This window comes from Fringilla coelebs (genome assembly GCF_963513975.1).
Source record: "Fringilla coelebs genome assembly, chromosome: 7".
NCBI lineage: Eukaryota > Metazoa > Chordata > Aves > Passeriformes > Fringillidae > Fringilla > Fringilla coelebs.
Genome location: NC_140035.1, coordinates 11,168,479 through 11,189,403, shown reverse-complemented (window position 1 = coordinate 11,189,403; position 20,925 = coordinate 11,168,479). Strand labels below are relative to the sequence as shown.

Below are 20,925 nucleotides of genomic sequence, written 5' to 3'. Positions count from 1 at the left end.
CTCTTCTTGGAGACAGGCTGTCACCAGAGAGATCAGGAATCATTTATTTTTAACGCTATGAATATGTAGAAACTTGTCTGAGCTTCCGCACGCAGTGGCCATGAATTTAGAAGCAGCGTCAGGAATGGTGGCACTCGGCACGCTGCGAATCGGGTCAGAGCCATAAATTTCTCTTGCTGGTGCACAAGCCATTTGCCATACGTGACTTGCTGAATTTGTGGTCATTTCTCTCTCTGCCCCCGTGTGCAGAGTGTATGGCTGAGATTTTATATTGCACCTCTGAGACACAAAGTCCTTCTGGTGCTTTTGCCTTGCATCCTAAACAGCCTCACTCACTCTTCTCCCTGTCCCCTTGGTTTAATGGCTTCTGGCCACAGCCTGGCCCTTAAATCATGGGCTGCACCTGGACAGGCATAAACTGACTGTCCCCAGACAGAGAGGGTGTGATTGGAGTGGTGAGGGATGTGACTGAACACAGCTCAGCCTTGGAAGAATGCTGCTCCTACACTGAGCCCGAGATGAGTCCTCTGGCACAGGCATGGAATGTGATCAGGGCAAGTCCTACAGAGACCCCTGACATGTTCAGTGAGCTTTTCCAAGGACAGTCATTTGGAATACAGAGGGATGAAATGTTCAATGTGGATTTTGTGGGGTGTGTTAAGATGATCTGTGTGTTGGGAGGAAAGCTTAAGCTAAGCAAGTTCACACTGTGGTGACTGGAAGATGATGCTGCCATCCTCCTCCACGTAACTGCCTGTGCTTCTCCTCCCCCACCTCTGTCTGTTCTAGACATAAAAGCTTTTTTTATTGCAAGACTATTTTTGCTCAGTGAATTAAAATGAGGCATTTGTAACCCTTCCTTCCCAGTGCAACTGCTCCCAGCAGCAGAGCTCTCTAGCTGGTCCCAGCCCCTCTGGTAGCTTGGGAAAGGCAAGCCCAGCAGTAGGACATGAGCAGGGTCTTGCTAAACCCAGCTCTGCTGAGATGTGCCTGTGCCTCTAAATGGGTCTGCCCCATTCCACAGACAGCTCCCTATGAGCTTGGTGATTCACTAAAGGCAGCAGAGGTGACCAAGATGTTTCCTAAGTGATTCCTGACTGAATCCCTTTGTCACAGCAGTGCCACCACACAAACAGGAACAGTATCGACAGGATTGTTTATTAAATTCTGGTCTGGTTGCAAAGGTGCAACCCCGCTGAGACCCTTTGGTATAGAAACATGAAACAAGAACAGTGGATTTTGTCGCATTGCTGAGGTGTTACCAGGGTCTGAACCCAATTACCAGGGCAGAGCAGGACACTGGAAACTGCCCATTTGTGGGTCAGAGATGGAGCTCGTGTGGCATCTGCTGCTAACTCACAGCCACTCTTCAAAGCCAGGGTCTCCAGGAAACTACACACAGAGCTCTGCTTCCATCAGGGTAAGGTTTCTGTGCTTGTTAAATGTGAACCTTTGAGCCTTTTCAACTTAATCCTCTTCCAAGTGTATTAGGTTTTTGGGGAGATTTTTGAAATGGCAAGGTTCCCTGAATTTCTGATCTACTGGTGCATATCTAAAGCCCTTACCATAATTCATCAGGGCCCTGCCAACTATGCAATCTGAATAAAAGCAGAGAGAAAGCACCTTTGCAATCAGGATTTTTCAACTATAAATAGGTGGAAGGTGATCTTTGTGAAAACAGCACTAGCTTCATGTATTTAGCAGGGAACACACACCAAGCAAAGGAAATACCAGCTCGAGGGCTGGTGGTGCAAGGTTAGGGCTATGGGAACAGGCTGATGATAGAAACTGGCTTCTTGGTCTCTAGCAGACACAAAGAAAGAGACATTTTAAAAGCAAAGGTTTCACAGGAGCTGAAGCTGTCTCTTGAAACTGCAGTTAGGGAAAATGCCTCTGTTGCCACCACAAACAGAAATCAGAGGAGGTGAGAGCACCCCGGAAGGTGCCAGCAGCTTTCTTCCCAGGTTTTGTTCAAGCCTTCATGCATAGCTTCAGAGTTAACAAACCTCTTGCCTATATTTCATGCTCCCTAACTTTTCAGTCAAAGAACAACCCAGCCCTCAAAAACAAATCCAATGATTACTATCCTTTGAAGAAAGGATGATCTTGTACAGCAACCATTTACAACCAAAAGAAAAAAATTAATACATTTTGATTGTTATGGTAAGGAGAAGGACAGAGGTAAAAAGTCATAGCTGTTTTGCTTTGTTTCTTAGAGATAGGGGACTGTGCACATATGTCTTTAAATAAATAATAGCAGGAACTTTCCAATGCCCTTACTCTCCCACCTTCAAGAGCTCCTGAACTAGTTAAAGGCTACTTTCTTGCTAAGGGCTTTTGTCTCACTCCAACCTAGAGCTTTGTGACAAGTTATTTAGTAGAAGGGAGGAAGTAGATGCATTAGTGAGTGCATTGTCTCTTGGCTGAGGTTTAGGTTTACCTGAATTTATTATTTCTAATGTAGTCAACTGATTGCTTATTGACCATTTTACTTTAAATGTGGTCAAGGACTGCAGTCTACAGTCAGTCAATCTATCTGCTCCCACCCTTGGTTCCCCTTTGCTGTGACCATGTCCCAGCACTCCCTCTGCTATCCATCATCAAGCCATACTTGTTTTCCAGCTCAGAGCTGTAGAACACTGTGAAGATCCCACCTGCACAGCACAGTGGGAGTGTGACTGTGTGTGCTCTCTCTTGTTCATAACATTGAGCAGCTCCCTGACTAAACACACCTTTCTATTCCCAGCCATCGCTAACAAGCTATTCTTCTTTCAGCTCAACTTCAACCTGCACTTAACCATTAACTGTGTCTATCTGTACCTAAAAATTACTTGAAATGGAACATTCAATTATTACAGATCTTAAACTCGCAGAACAAGGTGCTGTTTGATTTTTGTTTCAGCAATGATAAAGCACTCCAGCATCACACTCTCATTCTCTCCAACAGCAGCTGAGCCACTAAACTGATGACACGAGGATTAACCAGACAGTCTAACAAGTCATTGGTAGAAAGGGCTGTTTGTGAGGTGCATGGACTACAGTCTGAATCCATTTGATGTGCAGCTGTCTCACAGTCATTACTCATCAGCAATCTCTCCCTCTTGCACTGTAATTTTTCAAAATGTTCTCCTTCATTTTCATGGAGAAGATCTCCACCATCACTTTCAACTGCAACTGCACCCACCACACTGGTTTTGTGAGACTGTGGTAAAACCTGAATAAGATGAGGCCCAAAAGGTATTTTCTGCAGCTCTTCTGCTTCGGGTGTTGGAAGGTCACATTCCTGGGTTAGTAATGTGCAGCTCTCTGGTTCACAGCCAGCTTCCCTTCTCTTCCTCTTGCATGAGGTGTTTGTCCTCTGCTTTGCACCAGTGCTGCTGGAAAGTGCCTGTCCTGACACACTTGTCTCTTGACACTTGAGGTATGCAGACACTGCTTTATTCAGGTACTGAAGATTGATTTCATGGGATGTTGCCTCAACCTAAGAAAACACCCACAATACACTCAGTTAAAAGGAGACACGTTTCAATTCAGCCTTGCGTGATTATCTTCCATGAATTACTTCTGCTACATGAAAGGATGGAACTTAAAACTCTTTTTCTCAAAGCAGCATAAAGACTCAGGGGGAGCTAAGCAAAATGTCAGTAATTCTTTGTTATTGCTGCCATAATGGGAGCAGCAGAGGGCTTACCTCTGTGGGATTTAGCCAGAGATCTCCATCACTGGGATTTTCTGCCGATTTTATGGCGCATACCAGCATTCGAGTTATTGCCTCTTCCACACGGGCTTCATGATCTGCATCCTGCCTCAAGAGAACAGAAGGTTTTAGGGGATGGATTAGCTCATGGGTCTCTGCAGAAAGCTGAAAGACCTTAGGAAAAACATAGATGGCCTTAGTTTGAAAACCACACTCATGAATGTGAAGTCAGTGGAAGGTTTCTGACTCTCTTCCTGTGCAAACCCCCAAACAGGTGACAGCACAGGCTTTGGTGAGTAAGGATTTGCTCATCTGAATAAGGATTTGCAAAAAATAGTATGTGTATATAATCTTTTCCCTTATTAGTGTTTTGTTAATTAAATCTGGTGCTTGAAATTATAATGCAATATTAGCATTTAATTAATGTGTGCATTTAAACAGCTCTTTAGGACTAGAAGAGCCATAGAGGTACATAGCACATCTTTATATATCTACATATTATGTCTAATTTAAGCAACTAAAACCCACAAGATGTTATAGCAAGGCAGCAGCTATCTAAGGGCTACACAAGCACAAAAGTGAATCCTAAGGAAATTTAGGAAATATTTTATCATGTAACAGCAGCTGACAGACTGCTGCACTTTTGAACATCACCAGAAGGAAAAGCATGGTTGCTATGAAAACTCTTCTGCAAAACTGAAAATTAACTTACTAACTTAATAACAGGCTCTTTGTTTCAGGCCTTCACTTCCTTCATGATCCCCCTTGGACAGCTGGATACTGGCTAGATTAGGATAGCAGAAAAAAAACTTTATAGGATCTTGGCTTTCTTTCCCATATGAGTTTCTTCTATGTGGAAGAAATGGTAGACTCTCCAAACAGGATGGTGGTTTTGTTATCTCAGTGAGAAGTACCTAGAAGTGGATGCATATATTTGATTTAATTGAGATGCTTAGATGTATTCATTTTGGAGGGAAGATGCAACATGGTCAACCCACAGCCCTGACCAGTCTAGCTGTGGCTCCAGGGAACCTGTAAAGCAAACCACACATCTGGCTAGTACAAGGGCTGAAGGCAGCAATTTGTCCTGGAACCCTAAGCAGAATTTGGGATAGGAGCAGGGGGAAGTGCTCTTAGCATTTTGTGGGTTTGGATGCTAGGCTTTTTAACAGCCTTGTATAAAAAAACACCAAAATACAGAGTTTGGTATCGACATGTGGAACCTATTTAAGGTGTTGCATTCTTGGTATTCATCCTGGCCTGCTGAACAACAGGGCTGTACTGATTGCATGACAGTATGTTAGAAAGCAAGGAATACTTTTGGGTAGCTCACATCCAGCTGAAAACAAATTAAATTTCTACTCTAAACTCTTGCCAATATAATTAATGGTTTCACTGGGACTGTAATTGTTGGTGTGATTCACATCTGTCAATATGAAAGCAGCTGGTAACAGCTGTGAGCAAGAACTGCTTGGTTTGGTAATGCAAATGTTCTCAGAATTGCCTTTTAGAATCCTTGTCAGAATTTATTTTATAGATGGAGTGCCCAACACCTCACAAACAATGCTGCATCATCAGCTGCAGGGGTGATTGCTGTAAGGACCTTTCACCTGGGCTGCAATAGCCACATTTGCTCGTGGCAGATACTGATATCTGGGGAGGGTGTGTGTCATTTATCAGTAAGATCCAGCAAACACTCCTCTGCTTGTGATACCACACAACCACTGACTCCTGCTGGCACCAAACAGGATCTTGGTGACTTCTGCAAGACCTTTATGACAGAAAAGGATGTAGAGTTTAGCTCCACTTTTTTTTTTTTCCTTGCAACACATAAGAACAGCTAGAAATGCTCAGGCCTCACCCCAGCACCTGGGAGCTACCAGCCAAGCTGATCCCACTACAGCTTACTCCTCCAGAGGGGGACAACTTGTGAGGCCCAGCTTAGGGCACAATGTGTGTAGTGACATCAGGGCCTTCTCAAGCCCAGGGCACACAGCCAATTCCTCTGAATTACCTCAAAGGCTCAAATTCAAGGCAGGCTTAAGTGGCTGCTCTACAATGTAATTGGTGCTTTCTCTGGCACTGGAAACAGCCTGGCTGCATTTAGGGCTGTGTGAGAGCCTGGTCTGGGCTGTGGGCCTGCTGTCCTTGCTAAATACTTGGGTTTCATCTCAAAAATTTATCCATGAGGGAAGTACCCAAGTGAGTTCCTCTGCTCTGCTTGGTTCTCATATTGGTATGAGAAATGCATCCTCTGGTCTTGGAACAGCAGCTGAAAGCATGTGTTCTTTCCCCTGCAAATTTCCAGTCTAATATAGGTTTTAGAGGTAGGAAAAAAAAAAAAGACAGTGAGTATTTTAGTGAGGCCATTTCACAGGCCATTTCAAAAAGTCTTTTGTTTCTTTTTTTTTTTAATATTTACCTAGGATTAATAATAAAGTAATGTCAATCAGAAAACCTTCTGGAGTATTGAGATGATCTAGTGGAATATGTCCCTGCTCCTTGCAGAGTGATTGGACTAGACAACCTTTAAAGGTCCCTTCCAACCCAAACTATTCTATGATTTTATGATATCCCTGGAACCATCCCATATATACTGGTTAACATGAGCAAGAAAAAGCAAAGCCCAGAGAGAAGAAAATTAATTAAATACATGAGGAAATCCAACTTCAGCCAAAGCAAAACTATCACAGAGGAATGAAAATTCAAAAATCTTCTTCTCCTCCCTTCCTATTCACATTAATCTGATTTAAATTCTAATTTAGCTTTGCACATAAGCTTGTCCTTGAGGTGAAGTTCCTGGTTTTTTGTTCTCTATTCAGCACAAAGCTGGCTGGCCCTTAAGAAACTAGGCATGAAAATTTAGCTTGTGTTTAATTGTTTACCTGATTGAAGTAAACTTGGAGGGGGATTCCTGCTGAACTCGGGCTTCAGATCTGGAACCTTGAAAGGTTCTTTCAGAAAAAATTTATCCATAAGGGCTTTTCCCTCCCCAGCCTCTGAACAAAACACACCCAATAGGACTGAACCTGGCAGGCAAGGGACAGAAATCCCTTGGAAGTGCTACACCCCCAGGACATTAAAAGGAAAATACCAGTTCAATCCAAGAGTTGATGCTGACAGTGACAGGATCAATGGATTCCACATAGTGCCACCAGTGCCTTGGGACGAGCAGGACCTGGAATTGGAGACATTGCATTAGGGTACAAGCAGAAGCCTGAAGAAAGACACAGGTTTTTAACTTAGGTGATGTGGGATGTAGAGACAGAATGGAGGCAAGGACATAGGTGAGAGTAATATTTATTTCTCTCTTTTAAAGAACCTTTTCTCAAAAATTAAATGCCCACTCTATCAATACTACCATGTAAGAAATGGACATGATCCAGAACTACCTTTCATCTAAACTCCTTCCCATATAGGCCCAAGCAGGACTATAACCTATAACTGCTGTGGGTAAGCAAAGTCCTGCAGTACAGAGGGGTGCAGCTGGTGCAGCAGTACACCAGGCCTTCAGAGAAAATCTCAGCTAAGCAGGAATTCTTTCATAGACTCTCCAACTGAGCAGACTTCCCAGTTCCTGTAGGACTGCCAGCTGGTTTTCCCAAAAAGCAGGCATCCCTCTGCTCATCTAGGTGACTAGGTGACAAAACATAGCTTTAATTCTGGTAAATAATCACCAGTATTAAATTTGTCACTTTTAGTAGACAGACTTTTAAAAGAACATGTCATGATTTCTGGGACAATCTAGTTTAGATCAGAGCTTTACAACAATATCAGGATGATAGCTGTGACAGAAAATTGATTCCAACCCATGGTTTTTATGGTACAAGACACTGATGTTGTTTTGATGATAGAGGACAAGCTTTGCAGATTACTGAACATTAGAGTAACATGGAGCTGTCAAGGAAAGCATAAAAGATATTTTTTGACAAGTAATAAAAATGGTCAGAGACAGATAAAAATATATACTTCACAATGGGGAAAGTGAAGCAATGATCTGTATCTGAATTGCAGACAGTTCCTTCTCTTGGTAGACACAAATGACTTAGAAGAATGTTCTGCTACCCAGATAGCCCTGTCCTTCATTACATCAAAACACAGCAAATGAGAAAATGTCTGTGGAGCAAACAATGGCACCAGTCCTGCAAACACTTACAGGACACTTAGAACACTCTTATTTTTTGGGCCGGATGACAAAATGTTCTCCACAGGCTTAAATTTAAGTCAAACAAAAAGAAGCACTGGCTCTCCAAGGTCAAACTCATTTGGGAATTATTCTTTAATTCAGTACAGCATACAGAACAGAAAAGGACGTCAGTCAGTGGAGGGTCATTATTTTAAAAATATCACTAGTTAGTCCTGACATGTAAGTGTATGAAACCCTACAGACTGCAGCCAAAACATGTTTTCTCTGCTGAACAAGTTTCAGAGTTTTGTTTTTATCAAGGAAGCATCCACTTTAAATGAACAGTGCAGTTGCATTAGCAGCAATGGGTTTATCTGTAAGGAAATGTTTTCCAGTTTCACAGACGGCAAAATCATACAAACCCCCCCTCCCCAAATGCCCATCTGCTCTGTAGGGGATCCTACACTGAGCTCTGCTAAAGTCTCTGGGTGCCCTCCAAGTGACTGGGTGTAATGGTGAACCCTGGCAAACTTTGTGTTACAGCAGAATAAAGCAGAGCTCCTGTGAGTGGCTGTTTGTACCAACGGGATCCTTCCTGTGAGCCCTGTGCAGAACAGTGAGCTCCAGAATGTGGAGGAGGGCAGCAGACACTGGGGAGATGGTGCAGAGGGACCAGGTAGCAAGGGAACACAGCAAGAGACAGATTAAGGGAAATGTATAAATGTTTCAGTAAGAGATGCTGCCTGGAAAACCAAGAAGGAAATTAGGCATGGAACGTGTTGGCTCCACATGACTCACATGCAAAATGGAGACAGAATTGCTTTGGAGAGAGTAGGTACAGCCAGAAGGAAAATTACAATCCCCACAACTTGTCCTGTGTTTTCAAACCAAAGAGGAGGAACTTGGTCCTTCAGAGACTAATCAGATTTCCCTTGCCAGCAGGTTAAGGGTAATAACTGCAAAGCTGTGTCTCTCTGCAGCTGGCACTGTTCGCTGATACAGTTTATAGAAGAGCTACAGAGCAGTGACTCAAATAGGCACAAGAGGGTCTATAAAGACACTTGCTCTCCCTCCTTTATTGTTGAACAAGCTTATGCTTGTTAAAATTAGGATTTATAGCAACAAGAAAATTGAAATTATCAAAAAGCAAAAGGACTAAATCTTTATTAAAGATGAAGAAATGGAAAAAGGTAATTAAAACTAAAAGATACAGCTGGCAAGAGAGCAGAACTAACAAGACCAAAAAAACCCCTCCAAAAACCCCAACAACCCAGAAAAGAAAGGTAGGATTCTTCTACATTTACAAACTAGTATTTTTCTAGGTTTTCAAATTAGAAGCAAACAGACGCACAACAAAATGAAAAGAAACAAAAAACCCACCACCACTGCCTCTAACGATCAATTTCACAATTAAGAAAAGCAGACTTCCATGTTTATGAATATGGGACACAGATTTAGCTACATTGCTATAGGAAACATGAAAGAAAACCACAGTGAAACAACACATACAAATGCAGCAAACATTTTGCAGGGAAAATATAAAGTGCAATAGCAAGACAGAACTACTCCAAGCTGAGATAATCTTGCACTAGCCTGCTTTCCACGGAACTTATCTAACTTTATTCGTGCTGGGAAGATACTGATCTAAACAGTAACCAATCAGATAATTTTAATATTTAGGCTAGTGACAGCCAAATATAGCAAATGAAGTTAAAGTAGGACAGAAGTCCCAGAAAAGATAAAATGAGATGCTGTAATGGGAGGAAAGAAACCAAAGGAACAGTTGGGAGAGCAAGTGGAGCAATGCTGAAGACTTGTACAGCACAGAGAACAGAGCAGGTTTGAATTCTCAGTGGACATTATTAACTTGATACAGTGCAAAGGTAGGGCAAAGGTGGAATTGCTTCAAAAAGAGAGCATACCCTGAAGTGAAATATTATACCAAGAAATTTCTGCTCATTAGAAAAAGATATTTAGGTAAATGCATACAAAAAGGAAGCCAGTGTCATGGGAAGATAAAGACACTGAGCCACGGGGGGACCCAAGGACATCCCAGAAGTGTTTGCAACCATGACAATGAAACATGAAATGAAGTAGGCGCAGGCATAGCCCATTCTGTGGGAACACCACCTGAGGACTGTGTGTGAGCCCTGCTGCCCCAGCCTATGCCTCACCCCAGCTGGAGCCTGGCTGTCCTGGTGCTTGGAAGGTGTTTCTCATCCTGCCTCCTCCTCCCTCCTGGTGTCTTCCCGCCCACTGAAACAGAGCTCCAAGGGTGACTGGGGTCAGAAACACGGGCACAGCCATGGGGAAGGGCACAGTGAAGAGGGGGAGTGGGGCTGCATCAGGCCATGCCCACAGTGACCCAGGTGAGAGAATGAGGAAGCTCAGGGAAGAGGTGGAGAAGCAGAGTCAGGAAATTTCAGCTTTGACCTTTCATTTTTGAGGCATTCATGGGGTTCTCCCTAGGTGTTGAAGGTTGAGCAGTGTTTTTACCACCAATCCTAGCATAAATTCAGCTTCTGGACTCTTCTGCTTCTTCTGTGATGGAAATCATAGTTCTGGTGTCCTGAGGTTGGGTTGGGCTGTCTGCCTTCTCTATGGGGTGAGTTGGGGCCAGCTCTGCAGTCTCCCACATGAAAACTCTTTATTCCTTCCCCAGAGCAGAACTACCAGCCATCTGCTATGCATAATGTTATGGCAAACTCTGAATTCTCTTTTAGTAAAATCACTTAAATTCTTCTATAACAAAAGTAGGGTTTTTTTTACTGTAACCCCTTTTAAAAAGTCTTTTGTATACTTTGAGCTGGAACATTACACTACCTTTGAATTACTGCATTTCTTGACTTACTAAAACACTTTTCTTTGGTATCAATTATATTTTTCTTGGCTATCCAGGCTGTGTGTTCTTCTGTTCCCCACTTTAAGCCCAACCTGATGTTCTCACACCCTTTCTTTAAAGGCAGCACACAGGGAAATCCCTCTCTGACTTCATGAAGATTTCTTGCTCAGGGCTAGGTCAGAAGTCAGAGGTTTGCCTGCACTGTTGGGAGCTCTGCTGCTGAGCAGGATCCCATGGTGTGTTAGATTCTGCAGCAGAAGCCCAAATAAGAGAAGATCTTCTAGCTAAACACAGGAACTGAGTGACAACTGTATTTGTGGCCACATAAATGTGTTTCTTTTAGACTTTGCAGAAGCAGGGGAGGGGAGCTTCTGAGCAGCAGACCATGGTGAGAGCCAGCAAGCAATAATGTGCATCTTTTTCTAAAACAGTTTTTTTCCCCATCCAATGACAATATTCTTCAAGGCCAGAGGGAGGGCATCCTTCTCAGACCAAATGTGCCTCTTGCCTACCTCAGTTAGGCCTTTCCTTGCACTTCTGCACTGCAGCTCCTCTGGCCCCAGGCTGCACTGGGGCACAGGGCCAGGCCACAGGGCAGGCAAGCATTGCCTCCAACAGCACCTGCCTGGGGTAGCAAGAGGGGGAATGGGATTGCTCACAGGGACACAGAGTGGCAGCTGCCTGCTCTCCATCCCTTCAGATAAACTCAGATCACTTTGTAGTCTCCCTACCATTGTCTAGTTATGTGGATATGGATTAACAGGGAGATGGATTAAGAGCAATTACATTAGTGAGCAGGAAGGAAGCCAGAAGTCAGTGAGAAGTGGGGCAGAGGAAAGAATGATCAATGATTTTATCCTTGTACAGCATCTCAGTTTTTTGTAGCTTTTTCAGGTGGTATTCATCTTTCCTATTTTTAATCATCAAAAAAGTTAAGCATCTATGTGCATAGGCTCCTTCTACAGCCTGTGCTGAAGGACAGCTGGGATGAATGCTCCTGCAGGATTCTAATTGTGTAAGACAGGAAGGATGAACCACCTTGTTGAGGTGCCAGGTGCCAGTGATGGCAGATAGGACACCTGTCCTGAACAGGATTTAAGCTGAGGGTGACAAATCCCTAACTCTTTTAACACTTGTCCCAGAGCATGGGTAGAAGATACAAGAACAAATGTGTTTTGTCCAATTTCTGGTCTTTTAGGGAGTATTTGTATATTTGAGAAAAGAATCAAGATGTTACTAGAAACACTGCTCCATACTTAATCCTCAGTTTCACAACCATCACAGACGTGACCAGGTCCAAACATTTATAAGGACCCCCTACAAGTTGTGTTACACAACTTGAGCTTGTAACTTTAAGGATATAGTTGATATAGTAATGTACTGCTGCAAGCCCTTCCACTACTCAGCTGCCTATTTGAGTAAGCTTGACATCTAAATGTTTTCATCATTTGTTTCAGGACAGATCACTAATGTATAACCAGAAGTTATGTCTGTTGAAATGTGGCTGACAGCCAGTGGTCAGGTACAGGATGAAACCTTATAAAACCCTAAGTCTCAATCAGCTACCAAAATTCATAGTAGAGGTTCACCTCTGAACAATACAGTAGAAGGGCACAAAGGATCTAACTGACTGTACACTCTATGCACTGGCACAATGTTACATGAAGGAATTCTGCTTTCAAGCAGAAAGGGTGTAGAAAAATGGCTGGTAGCAAACATTGACCAGAAGGTGGCATTAGACACATTAAGTTTTTGATATTCAAAGCTGCACTCACTCTACATGCAGCTGCTCTCCTGAATACCTAAGAACACCTTTGTCTTCGTTTTTTCAGCCTTTTATTGTTACAATAATCCAAAATGTTCTGCATACCCTCAGGGAATGAGTGGAGATGGTACATTTTATCATAAAATAAAGATGCCTACAAATTCTGCAGTAATTGGGCTAATTCTATGTGAAAACCACTGTTAAGCACATATCAAGACATTATATAGGAATTCTCTCCCTTATTAATAAAGGAGTTCTTCTAGGTCATTCCTTTCCTCTCCATCAAATGGCAGCAGCTCCCAGCCACCTGCCCTGAAAGCTTCTGGGTAAGATGCTGGCAAGCACCACACAGAAAGCACTGATAAAATGGACAAAGGCAATACCTCATTGCTCCATCATTGCTTCTGCATTACTTTCCCCCCCAAGAAATCCAAACAGTATCTTGTTCATGGCAATGCAGACAAATTGTATTACTGAGCTGGCTCAAGATCTTTATTCCTAGCAAGATTAATTTGTAATTGCTTTAAGCCTAATTAAAATTAAGATCATATTAAAGGTTCACTAGTACACTTGATCATTGCAAAGGAGATTATAAATTCAAATAGTATTGGGGATCAGGGATAACGCAGTGCTGAATGGATGTGGCATTTTTATCAATAGTAAAAATTTGTTCTTTGTGCTTTAAATTACTGACTGCTGCAACCTTACAAAGTGCTGAATGTGAAACTAAGGATTTGCTTTAGGAGTATGAGTATGAGCTAATGTAGTGCAAACAGTAAAGGCTGATCATAGATTCCCCATTTGCATCTGTACCAGCTGCAGAGCATACACTTCCAGTTCTAGGGTATCATCGTTTTGTTGGAAGCTACTATCCTGCCCCACTCTGCCTCCTCAAAATTAACTTAATTAGCAAAAATCCACTCTTTAAATTGTTGAAGACAGCTGGGTTTGCCAGTTAGGGACAGGGCAATGCTCATACAAGTTGCTGAGCTGAGGTCAAAAGAGGTGACAGTGTCTGATAGGAGAATGGCGAAAGGGCTCCAGCAGCAGCAACTGCACTGTCTGAGCAATGACCATTGCAAAATTCCTTTGGAAGGGCCTGACAGTTTGAGATGCACAGCAGTGCCTTACCAGGACATGCACGGCTGAATAAATGAAAAAGGGTAATTCAGACTCCAAATACAGAGCTTGTTGATTAAATAAAGAAGGACACTATTTACAGCAGGAGACTGGGAATCAAGAGTCCTGAGCCCTACTCTCACACTGCTGCTGTCTGCCTGTGTGACTGTAAGCCAGGCACTTACAGTTGAACCTTCTCAGTAAAGCAAGATTAAAAACATCCTCACAGCCCTGTAAAGCACCATGAAACCTGTGAATGGTGTGCACTCTAAAAGCAAGTATCATCATTAAAGTAGTTATTAAAGCAACAGGTGAAGGCTATTCACTACCAAAATAAGAGTTCTTTTGCTAGCTCTATATACTCATTAACCAAATGCATTTTATGGAACATACTGCTGTCAGAGTAGACAGGTCGGAGTTCAAGAAAGTTCTGAAGTACACAGATTTGAGGTGGTTGCAAGACAGGTGGTTGTATGGAACCAGGCAGCTGATTGAACTCTGATCTATGAATCAGACAGCTGATTGATAGCTCTCCAAATGTCTGCAGCTTTTGTACAAAAAAGTCTAGGCAAATAACTGTCAGTGAAGAAAGTTTCTGTGCTGAGAGAAATCTATAAGATCTGAATGTAAAGTGAAGGAAGAGGGAAGTTACACAGTCAATTTGTTAAGACTTCCTAGCCCTTAATTAGGCAGTTAAATAGGATATTAAGTAATGTGAAGCTCATATATAAGTGGTACCTGTCCTGGACTGAGTGTAACAACATGGGCTGTTGAGTTCCTGAACTCGGGAAAGCGTTTCAGATCAGGGTTGGCAATGTTGACTTTGCTGAATATGCTGGATTCCTCATAAGGGATCCTGGTAGGATAAAGGAAACTGGTGTCACCAGGTGGGAAGAGGTGCCATCTCTTCCTGAAAATAGAGAGAAGACAAAAATGTATTCAGTGTATGTCACTTGCAGCAAAGAACTAAAGGCAGTAGCAAGGTTTTCAATAAAACATAAATCTGCCTCGCTGTGTGAATCTCCTACGCAGTGAGAACACAGCCAGTGCTTACAGGCTGTCTCCTGAAAGTGTTTTTAAAATATTCCACTTTTTAATTTTTTAACTGAGAAGATTTACAGCTTCCCACCAATCATTTTTAAAGGCAGATAAAATTTAAAAAACCTCTCCTGTCTGGTTTCTTCTTCCTCCTTTTTACATGCCGCATTTACAGATGCTCAGAGCATTAAAAATTGCTCTATAAACTAGAGGAAATAGTTTTGTTACAGACAATGTATTTTTGTTCACTGAATGAAAAGCTTTCAAAATCTGTATTTGTTTTGAAAGGAGGGCATTGTGTGTTTAGGATGGCAGCAGTAAAAAGGTTAGACATTATCTTCTGCTTCCTTATTTGGCTGTTAGCCATTCTTAAAAATCACCTTGATGTTTCCATGCCAAAGATGGAATGAATAAAAACCATATACATCCATAGACACATAAGTATCCTTAAACATCTGTAATTTTTTGTGTTATCAGTATCACATGATGAAAATGTGGCTGGTTGTGCATTTAAGAACTTACTGTTGTGACTAAATGCCAGATGGAGCAGGACAGGGTTGTCCTGCTCATGAGGGCACTCATGTGCCATGTTGCTCCTACATGCCCAAAGAAGCACATGAATGCACCACAGTGCAAAGGCCAAGCAGAGCTGGGACCACACTCTGTCCTCAGGAGCTAATGTCTCTATTTCACTTATACAGACAAGATCAAAGAGAAAAAAAAATAATATGCCAGAACTGGTGGTGCCAGTTTTATGGGCATTATAAATTAAATACATTAGAAGGTACATATGGTAATTAGAAATAGAAGTTTTAAATGGTAGTACTTTAGGTGGTAGAAACAACCAGAAGGAACACACAAAGAGAATTTATTACATTTAAGAGGTGCTATACAAACAGTGCAACATGACCAATGCACTAAGCAATGGAAAAGTAAAGGCAGCACTCTCCAGCCCAGCTGGAGAGCTTGTGTAGCTCTTTTTTGTTTTGGACTCTAGAAAGGGCTTTTCTTTGTGTCCTTTCCCTTGGCACTCACTTCTTGAATTTTGTCTTCTGCTTCTGGTTGTCAGTTCTAAGTCACAGATCTGAAAATGGGAGCAAAGCAACCAAATGGCACAAAACCAAAAGGGACAGGAACAGAAGAGACAGGAATAGCCAGATAGTCAGAACTACAGACCAGCACAAATGCAAGTGCCATAGGCTGCTGATATTTCTTGGTAATTACCAAAGCAACTGCAGGATGCAAGCATAAAACCACTTATCCTGAAACTCAAGCCTTGCTGCAACTTTATTTTGCCCTCCAAGCTAGATCCTCTGAGGGGGCAGAGAATGACTAGGTTAGGAGGCTCAGGGTTAATCCTGCAGGCTCACGGCAAAGCAATATCATAAAGCAAAAAAATTAAGAAGCCTAAGGGATGCAAGGAGGAAATTCAAGATAGCAACAAAGGGCTAAGGAGCTGTCCCTGGCTTTCCTGCAAAGGCAAATCTATTTAAGTTTAGCATAAGCTTATATTCTGTTACAAAGCCTGTCTTGTTTGTGAGTCTCAAAAGGGAATCTTTCTGCTCTGAAGAAGCGCAGGATTCACAAGCTTGTGGAAGTTTGCAATCTATTTACAGGCTTTGTTCTGAAGAGGAAAACAACTTTGTCTTTTCAGGCTCTGCAAGAGCTTTGGATTTCTTTCCCTGAGAGGAAAAAGGATTTTGGTCTACTTGAGAGGGAGGAAGTGCCTTGGGAAGGTGGACAAAATTGCTGTATGATGCTGGAACTCTGGCTCGAGTTCAACATCTGAAGGTAAAATCAAAGAGGCTTGGCAGGTATTGTGTCTGCTACATCACTGTACTTATTTAGTACACCCAGTATTTAAGAGGATCCTTAGAAGATTATGGCATTTAAGTCTCATGGTTTTCATTGAGATTTCTGGCTCCTGAATACACTAAAGTGTCTGGACTTCAATGCACAGTGCTTACTGATGTGATCTGAAGTCTACAGGATTGACCGCAACACAGCAGTGCTGAGGGAGGCTTCTAGAATGTCTCTGCTGCACATCTACCCAAGGACCTCAAGGCTGTTTACATACATGACTGAAAACCCTACACAGAGCTACCCTTAGGGATAAGATGATGACAAATTCATTTACCTCAGGCCTTAAAGCCAAGTCAGCATGTGGCACTGCCCAGCTAAAAGGCAACACACCTGACTTCTAATCCTGCATCTTAATCACACCACCACCACAATCTTACTGTTCTATAAAATGGCAGAGTAATTAATCCCATTGAAAAAACCCTAGCAAATTTCTCCTTCCACTCTATAATATCAAACATAGAAAGTGTGTGCAACTTGTTCTGTTATTCTAGCACCACTCCAGCAGTAATAGATAACAACCCAAAAACCAAAAAAAAACCACCAACCCTGAAGCAAATATGCAAGGAAAGGAGAAAAACCAAGAATGGGAAAAAAAACAAAAGACAGCATGCAAACAGGCAGAAAGATACAGCAACAGCCACATGCTCCCAAATGCGTTTGGAGCCTCAAATGTCCCTTTCAACTTTGCTCACAGCTGGCTGCTCCCATCCTGATGGTCCCCTTTTAAATTAATTCTAGCAGGCTATTAGAGGCTCTTGCACAGACAATATTGTAAAAGTCTAAAGTAGTTTATTTCTATTTTGTTTGGGGGCTTTTTATTTTTAACTCTTTTATTTCCTAATTCCAAATTCCTGAATTCATAACTACTAGGAAGATTAAAGTGTTTATAATTAGACCATATTACACAAAGATTAAAAAATAAAATTGTGTCAACTTCAGAACGCCCTGAAGTTCTGCCACTTCTGTAGAACAGTTAGGGTGCTCTTCAGTCATTGAGAACTCAGAAAACTAAAATAATCAGGACCTAGAATTAATACTAAAAGAGTCCAAAACTAACTTTATGCACAGTAAAACTCTCCCCTGTATTTACTGTATGTTTGTGCACTTGTTACCTTCCTTGTACTTGCAACACTAAGTTGCAGCCGTAGGAGTCCAGGTGGCAGGGGGTGTTTGCTCCTTCAGAACCAATCCACAGTGTGCTCTCTTTTCCACTTCTTCCAGGAAAACCAAAGTCAGACCACCTTACATCCTACAGCAACAAAAGGTTTATTTATGTAAGCTGTTGAACTGATTGACATCCTGTCCTTAGTTCTGAGAGTCTCCTGTCTTCTTTTTCCACTGCTCATCACTCTTTATCCACTGCAGCTGTTTTTTCTTGGTTGGGTTCTGGAGCATGCACAGTCTGTTCCTCTCCCTCCAAAATTCTCATCCCCACCTTTCATATCACTCAAGTTACTCCTTTGATCTACAGAAGGATTGCCCAAATTCTCATGGCCACATGGGGCTTCTTTTCCTTTTCAAACACTCTTTTTTATCTTTCTCCACCCTTAACCATCCACCCAAGCTCAGGATTGCTTTTAGAAAACTTCTTATATATGGCATTTAAAAAGATAATGAAAGGAAAGAAGGAAAGAAAAATGCCTATTCCCTTTTCAAACAATTGATAATTATGTGGTATTTTTGCTCTCTCCTTGCTCCTATTTCATCTTTCTTCACGTAGTCTGGGAAAACCCCATCTGTGACCCAGTGTTATGCCAGGTTAAGTTTCTTATTATTTAATGGACACATTTGCAACTGCAGAGGCAGTGAACTTAAAACAACTTGATGACAGGGGGGGAAAGGGCAGAACAGGTGTACACATATTATGAACACAGAGCTGCATCTTTCCAGTGTGTTGATCCTCCCACAAGCAATCCCTTGTGGCTGACAGCTGGAAAGAGACACAGGGAGGCATTTTTAAGACAATCCAAGGATTTTGCAGAATGGTTCTGTGTAACTTGGATAAAGCTTTACCATGTATCTACAGCTCTCCCTGCCACCTGCAGGACCTGATCATTTGTTTATTGGAAAGCACTTGATGAATACTGGCCAGAGATACTGGCACCTTTTGGCTGGAGCCCCAGACTGAGCCTTAGGAAACAGAGATTAAATTTCTGGCTTCCTGATGGTTTTGGGCAAATCGCTTCATCTCTGAGTTTTATTTTTCCCATCTTGAAAAGGAAGATAATGGTATTTGTTCCATTTCAGTAAAGCACTTTGGGGTCATTCACATCACCTAACTTTAGGAACCTAATTTAATCTTGGCTCCTGCTCTAGTCAAAGCACTCTCAATCAAGCCTTGGAAAAGCCTCTTTTTTTCTGCAGTCTATAAAGAGAAAATAGGAGTCTAGGAGTCCTAATTTAAGTATGTAAGCTTGCTGCTTGCAGACAGGTGGATGACTATCCTTTTTTAAGATTTATGGATGAGGAAAACTACAGCTAGATATTATAAGGATGACTTCACCACAACTCTGCATCAGGAGACCCTCAAAGTGAGCGATAGCCTTCCCAAAAATTAGGTGTCGCTAAAGATTCTGAATTTCAGAGTTATTGATTTAAAAGATATCATTTGAAAAAAATGCAGAAGTGTAATATAAACATTTGTCAAAGACAGCAAAAGATCAAAAAGAAAAAGTTGCTCTTATAGATTTCAGCAGGCATAAAATTTGAAATTCAATACAACTATTTCAGTGAAAAAGTTAAGCGTAGCACCATTTCTACACTTTAATCTCACACCTAAATAGTTTTTATATTTTGTTACAATTTAAGTGAAAAGAAAGCACACATAATCAATATTAGATTTAAAAGAACTTTTTGAAGATGCTCCTGCTGTAGTAAATAGTTGAAGCGATTATGGGTAAAATAGTTTTTAACCAGTGAACTGAAAAGGAACTGGTAGTATTACTGAAATCTTGTCACACTGGGTTCCTTTTCCACAATAAAAAGCCACAGTAAGAAGAAATGCACTAAAAGGTGTTCCAACCATAACAGATGGCACATTACTTGTGATATATATTTATTTCATTTGCTGCTTATAATGAAGTTAATCTGTACCCGTATGTCACTTTAAAAGGTCTCATTTCTATTTAAACTTCATGCATGTATCTTGCTCCTGATTTATATCTCAAATTCTGTAATGAAATATCAACTGAACAAAAAATGTAAGATGCTAGATATTGCTCATAGATTAGAATAATGGAATCATTACCTTAGCCCACACAACTGTAAATGATAAACAGTGCAATCTAAATTTCAAACAACTTCTAAATGGCCCTATTAATCACTATAAATAACAGTGCAGTTGGCCTTCTTTTCCCCTTCAAATAACCTCACGTAAATCTAAATAAAATCTAGAAGGAAAAAAAGGAGTTATCATCAAATTCACACAAGAATGGAAGAGAATTTCTACCAAGTACTCCTTTGGCTGGTATAAATTGTGTAGCAGTTTTTCAAAAGCCATGTGAGTGGGGAACTGATGGATGCATTTCTCTCCCGTGCCTGTGAAAATGGCAGATGACACACACCATATTTGCTTGCATAACACCACCAATTCTTTCCTTCCCAGTTTCTGCTTTTCAAAAAAATCCATGGCATAACCATTATGTGTGTCTGCTCTAAAATTGCATTACAATCTGTTGTGTGTTAGGTCAGGTGATCAGGTTGTGGCATGGCACCTGCACAGAAATGCAATTCCTGGAGCCTCAACTTTGTTCTTGAATGGGGGCAAGGAAAAGAAAGAGGCAAAAAAATGGTTGTTTCCTTCAAGTGTGAAGGAAGCAGTAGGATATTCAGGACTTCTGAGCTGCTATTGGCTTGTGCTGGAAGGCATATGGAAATGCTGTCTGTGGAAGCAGAAAAAGAGAAGACCAAGACAGGACCACAGAGAAAGTTGTGCAAAGATCTGGGGAAGCCTGAAACATCACTGGAGCTCCCAGTTTAGTTCAGATAACACAAACCAGCCCAAGGTTATGTGATCCTGGTTATGTTTCAGTGTGCTCAGGAAGGCAAGGGGGAAAGAAACCTAAGATGATCTCTGTGACCAATCCTTACCTTCTGACCCAAAGGAAAGTCTGAAAAGTCTGAAAGTCTGAAAAAAGGCTGATCACTGAAAAACACTAATTTTACAAAAGAATAAAATACATATGAGGAGCATGAGAAATGCTTTTTGAGGAAATAATTGAGGGGGCTCATCAGTTCATACTCATTGTCACCCCAGTGATACAGTGATTTTACAGGGAATTATGATCCCATTTTCACCTTTCAAAGTATAGAAATGAATAAGGCTTTACTTACTCTTTCTTTATAGCTTTTGAAGAAGTACACCTTTGTATAGCTATCCTGAATATTGCCCTCTTACAATTTGCAAGGAGAAGTAGCAGAAATGTAGATGAAGCAAGATATTGAAATAGGAGATAGGCACAGAGAAAATAAAAGGC

The 20,925-nt window shown here is 41.6% G+C and overlaps 1 protein-coding gene across 1 annotated transcript; it reads right to left on the bottom strand.

Moving 5' to 3' along the window:
• Positions 1 to 1,176: 1,176 nt before the first annotated feature.
• On the bottom strand, positions 1,177 to 4,481 carry HSPBAP1 (HSPB1 associated protein 1). Its single transcript, XM_084208951.1, has 3 exons — positions 4,414 to 4,481; positions 3,692 to 3,802; positions 1,177 to 3,481 (listed from the first exon to the last, which is right to left on the bottom strand). The coding sequence occupies exons 2-3, from the start codon at positions 3,758 to 3,760 to the stop codon at positions 2,924 to 2,926; spliced, it is 627 nt and encodes a 208-aa protein (XP_084065077.1). The 5' UTR covers positions 3,761 to 3,802; positions 4,414 to 4,481; the 3' UTR covers positions 1,177 to 2,923.
• Between the last annotated feature and the right edge of the window lie 16,444 nt (positions 4,482 to 20,925).

Excerpts from the sequence above, each read along its gene's own strand:
- HSPBAP1 (XM_084208951.1), bottom strand. The coding sequence starts at position 3,760 with ATGCTGGTATGCGCCATAAAATCGGCAGAAAATCCCAGTGATGGAGAT. Across the intron at positions 3,482-3,691 it reads TCTGGCTAAATCCCACAGAG|GTTGAGGCAACATCCCATGA; the intron begins GTAAGCCCTCTG and ends GTGTTTTCTTAG.